The sequence below is a fragment of the Oryctolagus cuniculus genome, chromosome 14 (genome assembly GCF_051225735.1).
Source record: "Oryctolagus cuniculus isolate XC-2025 breed Fujian yellow rabbit chromosome 14, ASM5122573v1, whole genome shotgun sequence".
Lineage (NCBI taxonomy): Eukaryota > Metazoa > Chordata > Mammalia > Lagomorpha > Leporidae > Oryctolagus > Oryctolagus cuniculus.
The window spans coordinates 86,073,605-86,087,895 of NC_142880.1; the positions used below are offsets into that span (position 1 = coordinate 86,073,605).

Consider the following 14,291-nt stretch of genomic DNA (forward strand, 5'->3'; position numbering starts at 1 on the left):
TGTTACAGCCATTTGGGGAGTAAACAAGTCTCTCTCTCTCTTTCTCTCTCCCTCCCTTTCCTCCCTCCCGTCTCTTTCTCTTTTCTTTGTATCTGCCTTTTAAAGAAATAAATAATGGGGCCAATGGCTGTGGCCTAGTGGGTAAAGCTGCCGCCTGCAGTGCCATCATCCCATATGGGCACCAGTTCAAGTCCCGGATGCTCTTCTTCCAATCCAGCTCTCTGCTATGGCCTGTGAAAGCAGCAGAAGATGGCCCAAGTCCTTAGGCCCCTGCACCCACATGGGAGACCAGAAGAAACTCCTGGCTCCTGGCTTCAGATTGCTGCCGCTCTAGCCGTTGTGGCCATTTGGGGAGTGAACTGGCAGATGGAAGACCTCCCTCTCTCTGCCTCTCCTCCTCTCTCTGTGTAACTCTGACTTTCAAATAAATAAAATAAATCTTAAAAAAAAGAAATAAGTGAATCTTTAAAAATAAGTAAATAGTAAAGACTTTTTATGTGATTATATGTAATCTTTGGGCAAATATAATTCTAGTAAATCAGAAATTATATATTAAGGTTAACAACAAAGAGATTATATTTGAATAGTATAAAGGAAAAAGAACTATTTTGATAATATAGATCATTTGTGAGATGACTGAATTAGTAGTTTAATTTCTCAATTTTCCTTCTAAAATACCAGTTTCTCCTCTATCTATAATAAAGTTAAAATATCCTTATGGAAGGAATTAAGTATGTAATAAAAACAAAAAAAGTTAAATACCACTACAAATCAACATAAAATATAAAATTGTATACTTAAGTACTTAAGTACAGTATCCTATTGGCAAAAAATATTTAACAACAGCATTACCAAAAAACTAAAGGATATATTTACCTAAGCAGTTTGTCAACTCAGAATCTTTTTAAAATTATAATATATATTTAAAAAAAAATTGGTTGGTGCCGTGGCTCACTAGGCTAATCCTCCGCCTGCAGCGCCGGTACTCCAGGTTCTAGTCCTGGTTGGGGCACCGGTTCTGTCCTGGTTGCTCCCCTTCCAGTCCAGCTCTCTGCTGTGGCCCGGGAGGGCAGTGGAGGATGGCCCAAGTGTTTGAGCCCTGCACCCTCATGGGAGACCAGGAGGAGGCACCTGGCTCCTGGCTTCGGATTGGCGCAGTGTGCTGGCCGTAGCGGCCATTTGGGGGAGTGAACGGAAGGAAGACCTTTCTCTCTGTCTCTTTCTCTTTCACTATCTAACTGCCTGTCCAAAAAAAAAAAAGATAATATAATATCAAATTAGTTCTAGGAATACAGAAAATTAACCTAAACACTTAAAGGAAGAATTATGTAGACCCCAGAGAATTTAGAATAGATATAATTGGGACCAGTGTTGTGGCATTGTGGGTAAAGCCACCAGTTGTGGTGCCAGCATCCCATATGGGCACCAGTTCTAGTCCCAACTGTTCCACTTCTGATCCAGCTCCCTGCTAATGTGCTTGGGGAAGCAGCAGAAGATGGGCCAACTGCTTGGGCCCCTGCACCTACATGGGAGCTTCTGGCTCCTGGCTTCTATGGGCCCAGCTTCAGCCGTTGTAGCCATTTGGGGAGTGAATGAGTGGACAGAGATGTCTCTCTCTCTCTCTGTGTGTGTGTGTGTGTGTGTGTGTGTGTGTGTCTTTCTCTCTGTCTCTGTAACTCTGCCTTTCCAATAAAAAAAAATAAATCTTTTTTAAAAAAAGAATAGACATAATAAGGAGAAAATTATGTTAAATTGAAAATTGGCTTAACTAAGGAGGAAGCAAGAATAATTATATTCTTATTTCAAGATATTAATGGTCTTCTAATCATGGTTCATATTCTTTAAAACATACTGAATCCAGGGCCCGGCATTGTAGAGTAGCACATTAAGCCAGTGATGCCAGCAACACATATGGGCAATGGTTCTAGTCCTGGTTGCTCCACTTCCCATCCAGTTCCCTGCTAATGCACCTAGGAATAGCTGAAGATAGCCTGAGTACTTGGGTCCTCGCACCCACATGGAAGACCTAAATGACGCTCTGGCTCCTGGCTTTGGCTTGGCCCAACCCTGGCTGGTGTGGCCATTTGGAGAGTGAGCCAGCAGATGGAAGATCTTTCTCTCTGCCTCTCTTTCTCTAAAACTCATTCAGATAAATGAATAAACAAACTATATATATGTATGTATGCATATATATATATATATATATGGAATCTGGGGACCACTGCAAAGCCCTTCAGACAACCAGAATACCATGCATTTGAGGGCACCTGTTGCCCAAACCCTTCTGAAAAAGTTCATTACATCAGTATATTTTTATTTAAGTTCTTTAGATTCACCCACTGCTTTGTGCTAATATGGTCTAATTAAATAGCTCCACAATTCTTGTTTTCCTTTTCCAGTATATTTCTGCAGAAGAATAAAACATCATGTGAAATAAAATATAGAAGACAGCCATCTGGATCTATTACAAGGAACCTGTATTTAGGAATATCACATCAACAAACCAACAAAGGCCTTTTGAAATGAGTTTGGCTATATTTATGCAAATTAACAAGGCCTTCTAGTTAAGTTCTTGCAATTCTTATCTGAAGGTTAAAAAACAAAAATGCTGTTTGTATAATATAACAAAAATTTATCTGTCACTTTGCAGCCAGTTCTGTAGATTTTAATTATTATTAATTAATTAACCCTTAGAAAATAATAACCCTGGATATTTTCATGTCTTTTAGTCACCAATTACCATAATGAAACATCTCAGATATAGGTACAAAAGATAGAGGACATGATCAGAGAGGTGCAGACTTAACCCTGGAAGTATTTTCATTATTATTATTATTATTATCTTATTGCTAAGAAAATTCCCAAGTGCTTAACTCCAATTACAGTTTTCATTTTCCTTCCCAGAGATCACTACTACTCTGGTGCTTTATAATAATAATTCCCTTTTTTTCCTTATAATTTTATGCCCCAATTATTCAACTGCTTGGTTTTAGACTTTTTATAAAAGGAATCCTGATGTAGGCTTTCTTTTGTGACTTTTTTTAGCTCTAGTATTATAAATGTGAGATCTGTCTATGGTCATGTACATAACTGTAGCCTGCTAACTTTTATTGTCCTTTAATATTCTACTTAAATTATACCACAATTACTTATGCATTCTTCCATTGATAAACATTTGCATTATTTCTAATTTCTGGCAATTGCAAATTATACTGATTTAAATGTTTTTGTACATGTTTCCTGGTGCAAATGTGTAAATGTTTTCTTGCCATAAAATATTAAATGTGTGCTATTGTTTTATACTTTGTAATTGTCTTATTTTTAACAAAATAGAAATTATAGGGAATTTTTATTTAATCTATGGTTCTAGCTAATTGGCATATAGCCATATAATTCTTATGATATTAAACCTAGTATTATTTTTGCTATTGTCAAAATAATAATAGAAGTGATATTATATTAATCTTCTTGAATTTTGTCATCAATTATCACTTTTAAACATAATTGTTTTATGCCTTGGTGTCATATACAAATTTTTCCACCCAGAAAAAATAAACTTCACACATTAATAAACTAAATAGTAAAATACTGTTAGTCACCATTTATGGGATACTATTAAAAGTTACTATTGTTAGGTAAAGATAGACTTTTCCTGAGTAAAACTGTATATACAAAAAGTAAAAATGTGATTATTTTCCTAGCAGCATATATTTCACAACTAAAAACCCAAGCCCAGTTAATTCTACAGCAATATAATTATTGAATACACAAACTAATTTGTGCTTCTAAGACAGAAAAAAATATGTATTAGTTTAAGTATATGCTTCTTCCTTGATTATGAAATTCATAGTACATAAAATGGCATTTACATTTCCAGAAATCTTTGCAGCATAATGAGAAAGTCATATTTTGTATTCTATTTCTACTTTAGAGTGGTCTTATTTACATAGTGTACTCCAGGTTTAGCTAGCAGAATTGCGTGAGGAATACTCCTAGTAGTCATTTTAGGTTTCCTTTCACTAAAACAATTATACTATATAGTATAAATCTTAAGTCTACAGCATAATGGGCCAGTCTGAAAACTAAATTTCCTATATGACTCTGTATATATCTTAACAACAACAACAGCAAGCTAACAATCACATGTCCTAGTTTTTTTTTTTTCCCATAAAGTTATGCGGACACACATAAACTAAAGAACAATGAATCAGGCAGATACCATCTATATGGCTAGTCAAGAGTCTTACCTATTACATTCTCACAAGCTACGTTACCATAAAACTTACAATGTTTTACCTAAGTTTAAAGTATAACAATACAATAATCCATTTAGATAAATGTAAGCCTAAATGTATTATCCCAAGTCACATCTTTTTCTCTCAGTATAACTGGAGAACTTGAAAACAAATGAAATTGAGGCTTCCAAGATACAAATATTGTATGGATAGTAGTTTGCACTTTATATCTGTCATATGTAATTATGACTTAACAAAAACAATGGTTAGAGCAAGGTTCCCAAAACATGTCAGACAAACGGAAGGTGCAGAGACCTGTTTTGCCAAGCTGTTTCTTGGAATCCACATTTTTAAAAGGTCTCCCATCTATAAAGATTGTTTTCCATCTAATAGATTAATGTTGACCTTCAAAGTAATTACTATAGAGAAAATATGAGTGCCTTGGTCATCTTGTCTATCTCATATCCCTTCTTTTGCCGCTCTACTCTCATCTTCTTCACATTCAACCATAACACTGACTCTCTTAATGTGTTCAGCTCCTACCCTTTCTATAAAAATGGCTAGGTACTTTGGATTTAATTTGGAACTGCAGGAAATTTTGCTATGGGCCTTTGACAGTTCAATTTAACAGACTTTAATTTAAGTAATGCAAAAGTTGATTCATAGATCTCCTATAATTGTTGAAAACTATATGAAAATACTCCATACTATCTTTAAGTAGTGGAGAATGTAATGAAAACTGGGCTAAATTAGTTCTGGCTGCCTTTCACTGCCTGGTAAATTAGCCCATAGTCATCGAAGAGTATGAGCTATAATACCAGGTTCATTTTTCTCTATTTTTCTAAATAAATAAGTAAGTCCCGCAGGCAGATAGGAAGAACACTACCTGCAAAGCCGTCGTCGGAAAACATCAGAAGCTGGCATAACACGTCCATTTTAACGGAAATGGGTTCTTTATTATTTAATCAGGACGGCTTCTGGGCGATTCATGAACCACTTATTGAATCACCGAGTTAAAGAAATCTGAAAAAAAATATTGGGAGTTGGTAAACACCATCTCCTGAATGATCAATAGCACCTAGGGTTTCAGAATGACACCAGAGACTATATTCTATTGGCACTTAAAGGCCACGGAATTGTTTTCAGTTGACCATAGTGTGAATCCCTATAAATCATAGAAAGCTCATTGTTAAAATCCACCATAATCTTTGGCTTATACAGTCACTAAGTGGAGAAAGGTATGCATTTTGTTGGCTGGGCTGCAGTTCCTAAACAATTCATCTTTCAAGGTTTCTTTTTCTTGAGAAGAGAAGCTAAAATAAAATGTTATAAACCTTTTTGAGCCAACTATAAAACATAAATGTAACCTCATCCCTGATCAAAATATCATTGAATTTTTAAAAATATCATGCATGGCTGTTAAAGCAATTAAGTTCACTGCCTTAATAAAAAAGAAAAAAGAAACTCAAGAAAGTTACTGTTATGTCTTTGTGCTCCAGTGAACTGACCTTTATAAAGGTCCTGGAGTTTAAAACCCTTTATTACTTGGTCATATTATAATCAGAATTGTTTAGTTTATTATCAAAGTAAGGAGAAAAAGCCAACTTTTCTCCGAGCCTCTGCTCATTGTCTTTCATATTTATCTTCACTAATGGTCTTAATTTTGTGTGCATTCACAAGAGAAATAACTTTTACAAAATACCAGATAAATAAGCCTATTAGAATTGCATTGACACTAATCATACTTACACACACAAAATGCCAAGAAGCAATAAAAATTAAATACTGCTGTTAATTAATTATTTTAATTAATTCAATGGAACATTTCAATGCAATTAGTAACAATTTATATCTCTCTCAACTGCATTTTACCAACAATTTAGGAATTCCCCTTTGGAGTATCTTAAAAGCCTTAATATGGTTTAATCTAGAAAGGATTTGGCAAGAGGCCAATTTTGGTCCTTGTAGTAAGTATACAGATATGGTCTAGCAAATGAGCTGTGCAATGGTCAATGGGATGGAAACAAGATATAAGAAAAAAGAAAACAATACTTTTAAAAAATAAGAGAAAGGCAAGCATCAAAAAGGTTTAAAAATCCAGAACATGTTGAACAGTTTGTCTTTTGATGATAGTAAGATTTCATTATAAAAATATGAGCCAACTTAAAGGAGAAATTCCAGATTTGGCTTGATTTCTGGGGAGAGCAGATATTCAACACTGTTTAAAATTCAGGCAAATTATTTCATTAAAATCATCTTAGAAAATATTACTGATACTTTCCATTAAAACCACCAAAAGATGTCAAACAAATTCTCTGCAATCTATTTTTATAGAATTTAATACAGCTTTGGCACTGGGCAAACACAGTGTTATAATTATCTATCACTAAGATTAAAATTTGTTAGGATATATATTATATGATTATTATGAAGAGCTACTTTCTAAAATGAATCTCTAAATTTTCAATTTTATTATTATATTTATTTAAAAAGATCCCATTTGAAATATTTATCTTTAGCTTTTTGAGTAAAGCTCTGTACTAGGTAATTTCAAAATATCTTATTTGAGGCTTTTAAAAATACATGATTCTGGGGCTGGTTATGGCACAGAGAATTAAGGTGCTGCCTGTGATGCCAGCATCTCTTATTGGAGCACAGGTTCAAATACTAGCTATTCCACTTCTGATCCAGCTCCCTGACAATGCACCTGGGAAAGCAGTGGAAGATGGCTGTCACCCATGTGGGAAACTCAGATGGAGTTCTAGGCTTCTGGCTTCAGTCTTGATTAACTCCAGCCAGTTGCAGCCATTTGAGTAGTGAACCAGTGGGTAGAAGATCCTCTCTCTCTCTATTTCTGTCACTCTGCTTTCCAAATAAATTAAAATTATTATTAGTTATTAGTAGATGTAAAGGAAAATTTTAATGAATAATATTATCCTATATAATGTATCTGAATTTTAAAAACTTTACAACATAATCCTATTAATATAAACTTTGAAAAAGCCAATTGTTAAAAAGAATTTCCATTGTTCTATGTATCACTTTTTCAGAATAACGTCTTAACCAAGAAAATAAGGCCACAAAACAGTTAAAGTAACTGTAGAGCAACAGAGCAATGAAACCTTGATACTATTTAAAATAGTAACATTTGCCAATTAATGAATGTTTTATCAAGTGTTTTATATACATCATAGCATCATACAAAATTTTACACAAACCACCTGATGATGTACATATTATGACTTAAACTCAGGTAACAAATTAGCACACTGAAAATCAGAAAAGTTATGTAACATGTCCAAGGTCACACAGAAAGTTATACCCAAGCCTAACAATTTCCAAAGTCCAATGCTGAAGCCCTAATCAGGTGAAATGGAAGAGTATCTCCTTTTCTCAACATAATTATATTTGGGATAATTCATATTCTTCCCATTCAGATAACCAAACTCTTGAAATATAAAGGACAGGAAAAGAAGTTCCCTAACTGTAGAAGAGATGGGTCATTTAATAAATCCTTTTCTGAAAGTGTTCAATACCTGGGTGTTTGTTGTTGTTGTTGTTGTTGTTTGGTACTGTTAGATAAAATTGCATTTCTATAACACTCTTTTTTAAACTGACAAAATAAAATTTATAATAACTGAATTAATTTTGGCCTTAGTGCTACTAAATCATATATATAGAAATTCTTTCTAAAATTGATTTCAATTGATTGAACAATTCTAATTACTCATATCATCAGCCTCACTTACATCCTTGCTACACCTCTTCTCATCTATTCAATAAGATCTATTTGAGTATGAAGGGAAAATTTTGCCATAAGGATATATTAAAACATTTGGGAAACAGCCAGATACCTCACTGGGTCCTATAAAAGTTCCTCATTATGCAAAGTTTGAAGCACTACATAGTAGGCTTCTACCAATGGATTACTTCTGGAACAATTTATCATCACTCTCCAGAGATTACTTACTCTAGAAAGCTGGTGATATAGTCTCTACTGCAGGCAGACCAGGAAAAAGGATTGGTATTTGCAGTAATATGAGCTGCCATAAGTTTTGCTGCTTCATGACCTTTTGTCCCACAAGAATTTCCAATTCCATCATGGTTCATACCAAAACTGTTTTAATGAGAAACATAAAAGACAGAAATAAGAAAAAAATAAAGCAATCTATACCATATTCTTTATTTCCTTATCCAATCATTTATTAGTTTTATCAACATTTGCCTTCCGTTAAGATAGACAGATCCTCTTAAAAAATGTAAGACTGTGGTTAAAGAGACTAATGAATAATTTAATTATACAATATATGTGTAATTCTATTTAAATTTGCCATATATGCTCACATGTTATCACACATGATTACATCTTTTCTTGAGCAATAAAGGAAATATAGAATATTAATCCTCACTTTAACAATTAGCAAAGATAAATGACCTGCTAAAGATCACACAGTAAGTGTTGAAAATGATAGAATCTGCCTTTTAACAAAGGACTATTCTTCTTACCTTCCTATGCCCTTCTGGAAAGGGAGTTATAAAAATATTGTTATAATCCACTGAATTCTAGTTTATAGGGCAAACACGTAAGTCCTTTTACTTACTAATACTGATAAAGGAGCATTAAATACATGCAGTTTTCAATTCCTTACTTTCATCAAATTCACATGAAGTGATCCAATTAACAGCTATTAAAGTCATTTTTGATACAATCACCATGTTTTAATTTATTTGAGAGGCAGGCGAAAGAGAGAAAAAGAGAGAGATTGAGAGAGAGAGAGAGAGAGAGGCCAAGCTGAAGCCAGGAGCTGAGAGCTCAATCCAGGTCTCCCACATTGGTGGAAGGGAAACAATTGTACTATTACTCATTGTCTTCCAGAATCTGCATTAGTAGGAAATCGGAATCATGAATGAAGGCAAGTACTGAACTCAGGCACTGCAATGTAGGATGTGGATGCCATATGCTCCACGCTAGACACCAACCCCACTATGGTTATATTTTGACAAATAATTCAAAAGAGTTCAAAGAATTGAGTGATATTTCTATAATAAACTCCTTAAATCCATGTCTACTCATTTATATAACAAATTTCCTCAGTAGTCATATCTATAGAAACAAAATATAAAAATAAAATACATGCTGAAATCTTGCCTCATTCTAGCAATATTCTAGCAATATAGAAATAAATGCAGTAGTTGGAAAAAATATATCTAAATAAAAATACATTTTCTGCAAACACTTTACTTTTACATTTATTTGTCATAAAGACAAGGAAATGGAAAAGCCAATTATTTGATTTGATCATTTGTACTGTATGTATGCATTGGAATATTGCAATATATTCCATAAAAATGTACAAGTATTATTATTACATTAACACGAAAACTTTAAAATAATAAAATTTATAATGTGTATATGTTCTTCCAATTATCACTAATAATTATTGTAATATAGTGAATGTTCATTTCAGAAAATTTATGAACACAGGTTATGATTTTTATTATAATTTCAATTTACAAATGTTTTTGTTGTAGAAATATATAACAATACTTTTACAGATACATCTATATTTAAAGTACATTAGGATATATACTAAGATAAAATAATGCAATGGAATGAGCATATTGAGTCAAAAGAAGAAAATAAGGATGTAAATTTTGACTATCGAAGAACCAGTTCAGATCTGCTGCAGAAGATAGTTCACTAACAGTGACACAAAGTGAAATGGAAGTTTACACTTGACATTCTTGACATCAGCTTCAAAAAGATCTCTCTAATTGGCAGATTAGGTCTTTTACAAAATATACTGTTAAATATATTTCTTTAAAAAAAAAAGATTCCCTCCTGGATATACTGTAACACCCAAGAGTTTGATACGAGATGTGAAACTCATTAGAGATCAGATAAAATAAAATAAGATGCCACTTTAAAAACAATTACACTTGTAAAAATTAGAATGTTAGCGGAGACTAAATGTTGGCACTGGTGTAGAGAATCAGCGATCCTTGTGCATCACAGATGTTCTAAGAGCTAGTCAGCATTACTTACTTAAGTTAAATGGGTAAATACAATATGACCCAGCAATCCAATTCTTGGATATGTATTTAAGAAATACTCTCAAAGGGAATATTAATAAGAATGCTTATGGCAGAATTACTTTTAACAGTAAGAAGTTAAAGCAACCTAGGTGTCTGTCACTGGAGAATGAATAAATAAACTTTGGCAGATGTATATTACAGAACACTAAGAACTCAGAAAGAACAAATAAGATTGATATCTACACATAATTACAATGAATCAAAAAAAACAAGAGAAAAAAGGTGTTTAGCACAACATAAGTACACCAAAATGACATACTCTTAGATGACTAATAAGGGTTGAAGAGCTTTTCCAGATTAAACACTAAATAGATACAACCAAATGCAATGGAAACTGGATTAAGGAGAAATAATGCTATAAATGATATTGCTAGAACAATGGTAAAATTTGCATATAGAATGCATATTACATCATTACAGTATATCAATGCTAAATCTCCAAATTGACGATTTTCCTGTGTTTATATATATAAAAGAATATCCTTTGTTCTTATGAAATATTCAAATATTTAGAGCTAAGGAACATAATGTCTAAAACTTACTCTCAAAGAGTTCAAAAATGTATTTGTACAAGTGCATAAACAGAAAGAAATAAAGTAAATGTTGCAAAATATTAAAATTTTTTGAATCTGGGTGAAGAACACATAATAAAGCTTTCTACAAATCATTCAAAGCTTAATTGAAAATAATTATTTTAACTTAATTGAAACAACTGAAATAATTTCTAACTTGAATAGTAAATACTCATATAAAACAATGGGCAATATTTTACAAGAATATCCATGGATTCAAACGTGCATATTAAATTTCTTAGCAAAGCTGTCTATGGGAGAAGAGAAATTGGAACACAGAAATTTATAAAGATATACAGATATTAAACAAGAAAGGATCTTGCTGGTATTGATACTGATAATGTTGTTGTGCCATGAACTAAGTATAGAAGTACAGATGGATGGGTGGATGGATGGATGGATGGATAGACAGAAAATCAACTCAACTCTCTGCTCTTGAATTTCAAAAATAAACATTAAATTTAAAACAATAAGAATGGAAGTTTGGCAAAACTGGGGCCAACTCCAATGGATAATCTGTAGTAACAAGAGAACTTCACCATGGTTGGTTTTGTGTATTTAGTAAAACATATCAGAATACATAGCTATAGATTCTTATTTGTGGATGATTTTAGGGAAACACACAAACAGAGATAGAGAGATAGAGAGAGAGAGAACTTTCTTGAGCCTCCTGTCATCTTCCACATCTTGCTGTATTTTCCAAGACTACAAGGCCTTTGCTCTTCTACTCAGTTCATTTCAAAGCTTAACTTTGAGATGTGATGTAATACCTCCTCTTGAATAAAGTACAGATTAACTTTTCTTTTCTTAGTTTTTATTTAATGAATACATTTTTTCATAGATATAACTTTAGGAATGTAGTGGTTCTTTCTCCCTTATCCATCCCCCAGCTCCCATCCCACCTGCCTATCCCTCTCCCATCTCCTTCTTCATTATGGTTCATTTTAGTAAGGATTTATATACAGAGCACCAACTCCATGCTAAGCATAGACTTCAACAATTTGCACCCACGCACACACACAACATACAGATTACAGTTTGGGGAGAAAATTTGCAGTCGATTTTCATATATCAATTCATTAGGGACAGAGGTCCTACATGGGGAGCAAGTGCACAGTGACTACTGTTGTTCTTTTAACAATCAACACTTTTTTTATGACATTAGTGATCATTCGAGTCTCTTGCCATGGACTGCTGAGCCTATGGAAGCCTTTTATGACCACAGACTCCATCGGTATTTGGACACGGCCATAAGCAAAGTGGATGTTCTCTCCTCTATGCAGATAAGAGTTTATCCTTCTTTGATGACCCTTTCTTTCTTCTGACGTCTCACAGAGATTGTCCGTGTAGAATATTTTTTGCCACAGAGTCTTGACTTTCCATGCCTGAAATGCTCTCACAGGCCTTTCAGCCCAACCAGGAAGCCTTAAATGTTGATTCTGAGGTCAGAGTGTTATTTACAGCGAATGTCATTCTAGGAGTCTGCTGTGTGGACTGTTTCCCATGCTGGTCTTTCCTTCTTTTAATTCTATTATTTTTACCGGGTACTTGATGTTATTTATATCATCCCTTTTAAACTTAGACCAATCTACATGTTGCCTTTAACTTTTTTTTTAACTTTTATTTAATAAATATAAATTTCCAAAGTACAACTTTTGGATGATAGCAGTTTTTTCCCCCCATAACCTCCCTCCCACCTGCAACCATCCCATCTCCCGCTCCCTTTCCCATCCCATTCACTTCAAGATTCATTTTCAATCATCTTTATATACAGAAGATCAATTTAGTATATACTAAGTAAAGATTTCAACAGTTTGCACCCACATAGAAACACAAAGTGAAAAATACTGTTTGAGTACTAGTTGTTTCGTTAATTCACATAGTACAACACATTAAGGACAGAGATCCACATGGGGAGTAAGTGCACAGTGACTCCTGTTGTTGATTTAACAATTGACACTCTTGTTTATGGAGTTAGTAATCACCTGAGGCTCTTGTTATGAGCTGCCAAGGCTATGGAAGCCTCTTGAGTTTGCCAACTCCAATCTTTTTCATGCAAGGCCATAGTCAAAGTGGAAGTTCTCTCCTCCCTTCAGAGAAAGGTACCTCCTTCTTTGATGGCCCCTTCTTTCTGCTGGAATCTCGCTCACAGAGATCTTTCATTTAGGTCATTTTGTGTTTTTTTTTTGCCACAGTGTCTTGGCTTTCTGTGCCTGCAAAACTCTCATGGGCTTTTTAGCCGGATCCAAATGCCTTAAGGGCTGATTCTGAGGCCAGCGTGCTTTTAGGACAATTACCATGCTATGAAGAAGACATTGATTCTAAAAGTGACAATTTAGCTTCAATAGCTTTCACTTTTGGTGCATTTTTTTTTTTTTTCGCGAATCAGGGAGAACATATGGTGTTTGTCTCTTTGGGACTGGGTCATTTCACTAAGTATGAGGTTTTCCAGCTTGCTCCATTGTGTTGCAAAGGACTGGATTTCATCCTTTTTTATTGCTGTGTAGTATTCCATAGTGTACATTTCCCACAATTTCTTTATCCCATCTTCAGTTGATGGAAATTTAGGTTGCTTCCATGTCTAAGCTATTGTGAATTGAGCTGCAACATGGAGGTGCAGATAGTTCTTTTGTTTACTGATTTCATTTCCATTGGGTAAATTCTCAGGAGCAGGATGGCTGGGTCATATGGTAGGTCTATATTCAGATTTTTGCAGTATCTACATACTGTTTTCCACAGTGGCTTTACTGGCTTACATTCCCACCAACAGTGGGTTAGGGTGCCCTTTTCCCCACATCCTTTCCAGCATTTGTTGTTTGTTGATTTCTTTATGAGGGCCACTGTAACTGGGGTGAGGTGAAACCTCATTGTGGTTTTGATTTGCATATCCCTGATGGCTAGAGATCCTGAGCATTTTTCATGTGTCTTTTGGCCATTTGGATTTCCTCTTTTTTTTTTGTTTTTTGTTTGTTTGTTTGTTTTGATTTTTTTTAACTTTTATTTAATGAATATAAATTTGCAAAGTACGGCTTATGGATTACAATGGCTTCCCCCCAATAACGTCCCTCCCACCCGCAACCCTCCCCTTTCCCACTCCCTCACCCCTTCCATTCACATCAAGATTCATTTTCAATTATCTTTATATACAGAAGATCAGTTTAGTATACATTAAGTAAAGATTTCAACAGTTTGCTCCCACACAGAAACATAAAGTGAAAAATAATAGATGATTTTTTAAATGATGATGAAATCAGATCAGACCTATTGTCATGTTTAATCCCAGTGAGAGTCAAGTTGGGAATTCATAATTTCTTCTTTTTTTTTTAAACAGAAGATCAGTTTAGTATACATTAAGTAAAGATTTCAACAGTTTGCACCCCCATAGAAA

At 34.0% G+C, this 14,291-nt stretch overlaps 1 protein-coding gene across 15 annotated transcripts in view; it reads right to left on the reverse strand.

Annotated features, from left to right (window-relative positions):
* ADAMTS6 (ADAM metallopeptidase with thrombospondin type 1 motif 6) overlaps nucleotides 1-14,291 on the reverse strand; it is a 318,047-nt gene that overhangs the window by 144,185 nt on the left and 159,571 nt on the right. For 14 of the 15 annotated variants that reach the window (XR_016220205.1, XR_016220208.1, XR_016220206.1 and 11 more), the window contains exon 10: nucleotides 8,206-8,352. Coding sequence is in view for 7 of the 15 variants with exons in the window: in XM_089312802.1 (XP_089168928.1) it covers nucleotides 8,206-8,352 (147 nt within the window). In the remaining 8 variants the exon portion in view is untranslated. Of the gene's footprint in view, nucleotides 1-5,121; nucleotides 5,259-8,205; nucleotides 8,353-14,291 lie in introns of those variants that run through there. The other variant, XM_089312807.1, reaches the window with a different exon arrangement.